The sequence below is a fragment of the Canis aureus genome, chromosome 1, assembly GCF_053574225.1.
Source record: "Canis aureus isolate CA01 chromosome 1, VMU_Caureus_v.1.0, whole genome shotgun sequence".
Lineage (NCBI taxonomy): Eukaryota > Metazoa > Chordata > Mammalia > Carnivora > Canidae > Canis > Canis aureus.
Window position 1 is genome coordinate 113,592,869 of NC_135611.1, and position 8,915 is coordinate 113,601,783.

The window sequence follows — 8,915 nt, forward strand, 5'->3', positions numbered from 1 at the left end:
AAAAAAAAAATTCACATGACTCAAGTGACCTCAACTAACAAAACGTTTTAGATCATCTGCAGCTAAGATTTTTGTCCCATAATCTCCCCACAGATTTGGCTCACTTAAAAAAAAGTCCTAGTTACTCTTTAAAAAATATATATTTTCACATGCAGTAAAACTTGCTTTTTACTATGGGGTTTCACAAATGCGTAGATTCTTATCACTACCACCACAGACAGGATGCTGAATAATTTCAACAGCCCAAAGCATTATCTTGTGTTATATTTTTATTCATATCTTTACCCCACCTCTACCTTCTGACAGCCATAGATGTATTCTCTGCATCAATATTTTTGCCTTTTCCAGAATTTCATATAAATGGAATAATACAGTATATAACCTTTTCAGACTGGGCTCTTTGACCTAGCACAATGCCTTTGTAATTCATCCAAGTTGTGTATCAACATTTGTTAGTTTTATTGCTGAGTAGTTTTGTTGCCTGAATGTGGCACAGTCAGCTCCTCTGTTCAACGCTGAAGAACATCTGGGTTGTTTCTAGTTTGTGGAAAAGTTGCTATAAGTATTCGAATATAAGTATATAAGTATATATATATATATATATATAAGTATATAAGTATACTTATATAAGTATAAGTATTCATTTTGTGTGCACATAAACTTTTACTTTTTAAGAATAAATACCTGGAAATAGGATTCCAAGTCATCTGATTAAATGTACATTTAGCTTTTAAAGAAACCACCAAATTGTTATCTAGAGTTAACTGTACTATTTTGCATTTCTATCAGCAATAATAAGAATTCCAGCAGCTCCACATCTTTGCCAATATGAGGTATTATTAGTATTTTTTATTTTAGTCATTCTAATAGGTGTGTGGGTATCTCATTAGGTTTAAATTTGCATTTCCCTAATGACTATGATGTTGAGCATTGATTTGTGAGCTTGTCATTCATATATCTTTTTAGTGAAGCGCATGTCCAAAAATTCAGCCCATTTTTAAACTGGGTTGTTTTCTTATGCTGACATTTGAAAGTTCTTTACATACCCTGTATATCAGACCTTTGTTTTTTATGAGTGGTGGTTACCTGAATCTACAGGTGTGATAAAATTGCATGGAAACACACACAAGTGCATATAAAACTTGTAAACTGAACAAGTTCTGTAGATCTACCAACATCAATTTCCTGGCTTTTGATATTGTACTATAGTTATGCAAAATGTTGCCATTGGGGGAAGCTGGAGAAACAATACAAAGAACTTCCCTGTACTTTTTTTTTTTTTACAACTTCTTATGAGTCTGTAACTATATCAAAATAAAAGAAGGGAATCTGTAGTGTAGCCAAGTTGACAATAGATATTGAATCCATACTCTTCATAACAACCTAAAAGTTTTTTCCATTAACTTCTGCATTAATATTTATTGTCTCCTTCCTTACACTATCTTTGAGTTTTCTGTATTGTTCTTTTCCTAACTTTTAAAGATGGACACTTAGTACATTAATTTTTAAACTTCCTTCTTCTCCAATATGAAAATATAAGGCTACAAACTTATCTCTAAACAGAGCTTTTATTGATTCCCAAGGGAACAAATTGGAAAGTGTGATTCTCCACTTCATCCTTCTTTAAAATTGTTTTAGCTCTCTTCCTTTGCCTTTCCATATAATATTTTTAAAGATTTTATTTATTTATTCATGACAGACAGACAGAGAGAGAGAGAGAGAGGCAGAGACACAGGCAAAGGGAGAAGCAGGCTCCATGCAGGAAGCCCAATGTGGGACTCCATCCGGGGTCTCCAGGATCACACCGCGGGTGGGGGGAAGGCAGCGCTAAACCACTGGGCAACCAGGGCTGCCCTTTCCATATAAATTTTCAAATAAATGTCTAAATCCATACCAAAAAAATCTTGCTGTCATTTCTATGGTAATTATGTTACACCTATACATCAGTTTTCTTCTTTCTTCTTTACTGTACTTATCTGCCAATCAATGAACATGGTATCTCTTTTTATTTAAAAAATATTTTATTTCCTTCATCGGTATTTTGTAGTTTTCGCCGTACAGGCTTGGCACATGTGTTGTCAGATTTATACTTAAGTATTTCAGTGACTATACGTGTTATTGTGTAATTTTTATGTCCTAAAATATACAGAAAAACAACAACAGAAAAAGACTTTTATGTGCTTAGTGACCTTACTAAACTCATTTATTAAAAGAATTTTTCGTTCTTGCTGTAGATTCCTTGGGAATCAGTTAAGTTTTGTCACTTGTAAAATGGGCATGAACACTGGCAGATGGGTTTGTGAGCATTAAGTGATGTAAGAGTGTGACCTTTTAGCACAGAACTAACACAGAGTTTGATTCAATAAATAATACGCATTATTATTATCAACAGTATAGTATAAAGTTTCCCTTCCTCTTACCCCACCTCTTAAGGATCCATCTCTAACAAGATCAATAGATGGAGTCAATTCCTTTCCTCTACCTCTCCTATTCACCCTGCCCTATAATTCTCCAAAAGCCACCTCCCTCCTACTAGCCCCACCCCTGCAGCCCCCCAGTAGCTACACCCCTGTTCCCCACTCCCCTTAGCTTCTCCCCATACCCCGGTCCTTGCACAGCCCTTGTTCAGCGGGGCTGGAAGCTCATGGTGTAATTTCGTGGGATGGTCGCAAAACCCACATGTTTGGGGGACACATCGATGTCTTGAGGCAGCTGCGGGGACTTGAAGTGGAAGTTCTGCAAGATGGTGGTGAGGAAGAGAAAGAGCTCCATCCTAGCCAGGCCTTCTCCAAAACAGTATCGCTTTCCTGAAGACACAGAATGGGAGAGCTGGAGGTAAGGCCTGCTCTCACTGCCTTCTTGCCCCACTGTCCATCCCCAGCTGCATTACCCAGGGAGGAGGTGCTGCAATATCGTGGCCTGAGAGACTTTCAGAGACATCTCTAATCCTCTCTGAGCATCAGTTTCCCTTGCACAGGAGATAGGGTGAGCTAGCAGTCTGTAGCAATGGGAAATTTAGATGCCCCTTCCCTCCAAGTATACACTCAGATATGGCTGCTGGGCTCTCATCTCCTCCCAAGGAACCTAAAGAAGAATGTAAATGACTCTGGACAAATCTCTGATTCACTAAGGGCTTTGATTTTTCTGCTTCTCTGAAACGGGTATGATCACCTCTATCCTTTTACTTGAGCTCAAGCAGTTATGGTGGTTGCAGCTTATGGGCTGCAAGGTAGAGCATGAGAGGGACTTCCAAGCTGGAGAAAGACACCAGGCTACACCTTAGAGAGGGAGCTGGGATGAAGGAGGCCCTGTTGGTGGGAGCAGTGGCTTGGCAGCAGACAGTGGTCTCTTACCAATGGAGAAGGGCACAAAAGCATCACTCTTCTTAAACTGCCCCTTCTCATCCAGGAAGTGCTGAGGGTGGAAGTCTTGGGGGTTGGAGAAGAACTTGGCATCTCTCAGCACAGAGCCCAGCATAGGGAACACTTCGGTGCCCTGGTGAGGAGGAGAGAGGGATCTGATAAGGTAGAGTGGGGGTATTGTGTGCTGAAAGTGCATGGAGGTTGGAGGGACAATTGGAGTGCCCTAGGTGATGAGAAATGGGAGGTGTGGGAATGTGGGTGCTTAGAAGGAAGCTTGGCAGACATGGGGTTCGTGTCTCCTGACAAGAGAAGTTTGAAAAGCACAGATTCTGTGTCTCTTAGGACAGAAAGTATGGGGGATGTGGAGCTCATGTCTTCCAAGGCAGAAAGTTGAAAGGATATGGGTTCATGCTCCCAGAGACAGGAAGTTTGAGAGATATCAAGTTTGTGCCTCTCTAGGTGAGATGTCTGGAGGACATGAGATTCATGCCCTTGAGAGAGGAGGTCTAGAAATGAGGTTCATGTCTTTTAAAAGAGAAATTTTGAGGACATGGGGCTCATATGCCCTGTGGCAGGAGCTCTGGGGAACATAAAGGATTCAAGAATCTCTGAGTGGGTGGGTTGAAGGGAAATAAATGGTGGTTGGGGGAGTGTTTGATTGAGACAGTGGGACAGGGGCTGGGAAGCTTCTAAGGGGAATGGGAGATGCTAGGTCACAAGGAGCAGGCTGGAGGTCCCTGTAGGCCAGACAGGAAAGTACCTTGGGGAGGAGAAACTCCCGAAACTTGGTGTCCTTGATGACTCTGCGGGCCAGGCCCATGGGGATCATGTCTCCAAATCTTTGGATCTCATGGATCACTGCCTCTGTGTAGGGCATCTTGGCCCTGTCCTCAAACTTGGGCTGACGGTTCTTGCCAATCACCCGATCAATCTCCTCATGGACTTTGGCTGTGGGAGGAGGGGGAAAGTGTTTAGGTATCTGGGGGTCTCAGGGTGGGGATGATAGTCCAAATATGTATATCTATCTGTAACATGGATGTAGACCATTCAAACAGATCTTGGCCATAAACATTGTTGGTGAAGCATCCTATTCACCTGGTCTCAAGCTGTATGTGGTCTCACATACAGTTGGCTCGGCACAGGAACTATCTGCCAGTCAGTTCAGGTATTTTCAACATTTTCACAGCGAGTGAAACTCAGCTGATGCTTATCAGCAGAATATCACCTATAGCTGGATAACAGGGCATCCCTAGGGTCCTGGGCCCTGGGAAAGGTGGGGACATTACAGTGGACTCAGAGGAAGTGTTGGGATCTGTGGCCACTGTTTCACTGCCTGCCCCCCTTCCCTGGCTTACCCTCCACATCTGGGTGCTTCATGAGCAGCAGGAAGCCATACCGCAGGGTTGTACTGACTGTCTCAGTGCCCGCAAAGAAGAGGTTCAGTGTGGTCAACACCAGGTTCTTCAAGTGAAACTCCGTGTTGGGGTTGTTCTGCTCCTGCAGGTAGAGACGGCTTCAGGCCAGACCCACTCCCTTCAGGGCTCTCAGAGCCCTTCCAGGATCTTTCCGTGTGGACCCACCTCTCTTAGATCCAGACCAGAGGTGGGGAGAAGACCTCAGTCCAGCCAGGGCTTTGTTCAGGCTGCTGGCTCTGCCCAAAACACCCTTCCACACTCTTTACCTGGCTGCCTATCTGTCCTTTACTCATCAGCCCCGGCGTCACAATTTTATGGTAAGGAATATTTAGAAGGAGAGGGATGCAGACAGCAAGCACACGGTACACAAGTGTTGCTTAATGGTTCACATGCAGGTCCTAACCATGGGCAAGTGCTCATAGATGGAGCAGCCAGGGTTATTACACTTGGGATGGTGAGGATGTTATCAGGGGGATGATAAGAATGGGCCTCTGCTCTCCCCATCCCAGCCTGGTTTCCCTCTGCCTGGCTTTGCAGGCTGTCCGCAAAAGAGGAATGCTGCTGGGTTGTACCTCCTGCATGCGGATAAGGAAGGAGTCAATGAAGTCTCGAGGGGAGTTGGGATCCAGTGTGCGTTGGTTCTGCTCCACTTTCTTGGTTATGAAGTCTTCCAGACCCTGCAGCTCCTTAAATGCCTGTTGCTGTGGCCCTGGCAGGTGTTTCATCACTGAGTAAAACATCTCATAGAGCTGAGGATGGGGAGAGAAGAAGGGATGGGAAGCTGTCAGTGGGTAGGTCCTGATGGGAGCAGGACCTTTCTTGGGGCAAGGAAGGCACTGGATTAAAGGCACCTGTCCAGGTGACTTTTATTTATACGGGGCTTGATGGGAGGAGATATCTAAGTTTTCACGTGAGTTAAGTGTGAGGCTCCTGTCTCAGAATATAAGTGAGAAGGATTGGGACACACATCCAGGTTCCAGGTATTCAGGTGAGGTTGGATTGGAGAACACATCTAGGTATTCATATATTCAGGTGAGGTTGAATTGGGAGACGACTATTCAGGTGCCTATTTTTTATTTCTGACTGATATGGGCAGGGGAGGTCACCTATTTAGGTCTTTAGGTATCAAGTAGGCTCAGTTGGAGACAACTATCCAGATATTTTTTTTTTTAACTATCCAGATATTTAGGGGATATGGAATGGTGGCTTCTGTACAGGTGTTGAGGTATTAAAGTGGGGGCAGGTATGCAAGTGATGAGGTGGGGTAGTTCATGTATTTCAGATATTCACAGGGGCTGATGGGGGGGCACTTCTGTGAGTCAGCTGGGTTAGGGGACACGATTTGGGTGTTTGAGGAACCATCTATCCAGTGTTTAGATGTGTTGGGATCTTCTTAGCTGGGGCACCTGTCCAGATGTTCAGGTGTTTCAAGGGGCTCTGTAGGGACACTTATCTAGGTAGCCAAGTGGGCTGGTGTGGGACCTGTGTAAATACCAAATGATTTTGGTGGGCTGTGTTTTAGAACACCAGGTGTTCATGTATTCGGGAGGTGGGCTGAGGTGGTCACTTGTTCAGGTGTTAAGATATTAAGATAGAAAAATGGACTATCTTATAAGGGAGCCAGTAGGTAAGTTGGGATAGGAACACATGCCCAGGCAGTATGGCTGGGCTGATAACGTGTATCTTGCCTGCAGACTGTTCTTTGTTTGGTTTCAGTTTTGGGTTTTTTTGGTGGGGGGAGCATCTGTTGAGATGTCCAAGTGTCCTTGAAAACTGGGTATTCTGGTGTAACTATTCCACTGTCAAAGATGGCTTTGACGGAACCCTGTCTAGAGGAGGATGCAGTTTGGAGCAGCTGTTTTCCACGTGGGGGAGCATTTGGCAATGGTAGTGTTGTAGAGCCAGATTGAGATCGGTTACCTGCCCCATAGATGTAGCTGTGAACTGGAAGCTCCCCAGCATCATACGCAGCAGTGACAGGAACTCTTTGTCCTCATAGTCAAAGCGATCCCCAAAAACAATGGAGCTGATGACATTGGACACTGTTCGGCTCAGGAAGAAGGTGGGATCGATGAAGGCACCTGGGGAATGGGTTGGGGGTGGGGAGAGACAGCAGTTTGGGAAAGCATCAACTGGGTGGTCTGATGCCAGCCTGAGAATTGGGGGAGGGCCCTGGAGTGAGGAGCCAAACTTCTAGCACAGGATCCCAGAGCCTGGATCCCTTCTTCCAATCCAGTCCCCTTCCTGGAGGAGAAAGCTCATGTCTGTGTGAGTGTAGCCCTCCTTCTCTCTCCCTCCTGCTCACTCACCTCGTGTGCCCCGGAGGGCCTCAATGAGGAAGCCTGCCTCCTCCTGAATGCGCTCTTCAATGCCGCGCTTTCCCACTCCAAAGTCCCGCAGTGTGGTGATGGAGAAGCGCCTGAGCTGCTTGGCCCGCTCCCCATTGCTGAACGCCACGCCTGAGGAGGGAGCATGGGGGTGCCAGGAGGTGAGGGGGGGAGATGGGGGACAGAGGTGGACAGAGGTGGGCAGAGAGCAGGAGGTGGGGAAGGATGGGTTGTAGGGGAGACGAAGAGAGATACAACTCAAGGTCAGAGCAATACTGAAACAGAGACTGGGTTGGAAAAAAAGAATTGGAAGGAGAGAGACAAGTCAGATGCTCAGAGAAAACGAGATACAGAGACACATAAACACAAAGCGATGGGGTGGGAGGAGGAATCTGATATTCCTGGGGATCTGGGAAGTAACAGTAAAAATCATTAAGGATTCTAACGCTGAGCCAGAGAAAGGGGAGAAGACAGAGCAAGAACAGAGAGGGTCTGGAGAGAGGAGAAGCTGTTTCCAGAGATAGAAGCATGGGATGTGAAGCAGAAACAAGGTGAGATTCTCACACCAAGAACCAAGAGGCAGACAGAGGGAGGCAGAAGCAAGGGGAAATATCGAAGCTGGGAAGGAGAAAGAAGGACACAGAGGTGGAGGACTGAGTTCCAAAGCAGAAATCCCAAGAGCTCCTCCCAGACCCGGGAGAAGAAGAGGCATCCGTGAGAGAGAACAGGGAGGTGGGCCGAGAAGCTGGGGGAATAGAGACATAGACCCTTGAGTCAAGCTAGAGAAGACCAGAGAAAGACCACAATAACCAAGGACAGGACAGAGGGAGCAGGGGTAGAACCCCACCATAGCCTTGGGCAAATGAGTCAGGAGAAAAACTGGAGAAACTGAGGCATCAAGCATGCCTGACCATGTGCCCCCCACCCAGAGCCTCCTCACCATAGCCTTTGAAGAGCCAGTCAAATGTGGCCTGCTCGCCTCGCCCGCTGAATTCCTCCGCCTGGTCCACCAGAGCCTCCTTCACCGCCTCGTGTCCACACAGCACCACGACAGGCCGGGGCCCCAGATGGATGGTGAACACCGGGCCATAGCGCTCGCTGATCTGATGGACGTGGGAGTGCTTAGAGGCTGCGGCCCCCCACTGGGACCTGGCCCTGAGAGCAGTCCTCACCTACTGCATGCATTTCCCCCAGGTTCTGATACTCAAGGGACTGGACATCCCAAGATCTGCTCTTTCTTATGCCCAATCTGCGCATTTCCACTTTCTTAAGACTCTGTCCAACCTTTCCCGTCCCCTGCCACAAAGTCCCAGCTCCTTTAGGCAGGTCCCCAACGCTACCCCATTCCACCCATTCCCTGCCTCCTGACACCTTCATGAGAGAGTTGTACATCTGCTCTGTGTTCAGCTGCAGGTAATTTCCGATGAAGGGCAGTGGGGTGGGTCCTGGAGGGAGCTTCCCCCCCAGTTTCCTCTGCTTCCAGACAGACATCAAGACAATTATTGTCAGGCAGGCCAGCAAAGCCACCAGAAGAAGCCCTGAGGCCAACATGGTGGCACTGAGAGAGACAGTCAGATGGTGCTGGCTGGGGTGGTTTACCTTTATACCACCTAGGAAAGGCGGAGTTTGGTGCCGATTATATAATTGTGCCATTTCAGCTTTCCAGCTACACCCACACACAGACACTCTGGGCTCACTGCTGAGCTTGGCACACAGCCAACAAGGCAGGAGGAGGGGACTCCAGGGAGATTAACAGGGATTAGGCCCCAAGACAGAGTGTGTTGTCCCTCAGGAGGGCCCACCCCAGGGCG

At 46.8% G+C, this 8,915-nt stretch overlaps 1 protein-coding gene across 1 annotated transcript; it reads right to left on the bottom strand.

Moving 5' to 3' along the window:
* Positions 1-1,549: 1,549 nt before the first annotated feature.
* On the bottom strand, positions 1,550-8,700 carry LOC144285606 (cytochrome P450 2A13). Its single transcript, XM_077850883.1, has 9 exons — positions 8,476-8,700; positions 8,045-8,207; positions 7,087-7,236; positions 6,698-6,858; positions 5,350-5,526; positions 4,718-4,859; positions 4,123-4,310; positions 3,354-3,495; positions 1,550-2,807 (listed from the first exon to the last, which is right to left on the bottom strand). Exons 1-9 carry the CDS (start codon positions 8,653-8,655, stop codon positions 2,626-2,628), a joined length of 1,485 nt encoding a protein of 494 aa, XP_077707009.1. The 5' UTR covers positions 8,656-8,700; the 3' UTR covers positions 1,550-2,625.
* Positions 8,701-8,915: the final 215 nt, after the last annotated feature.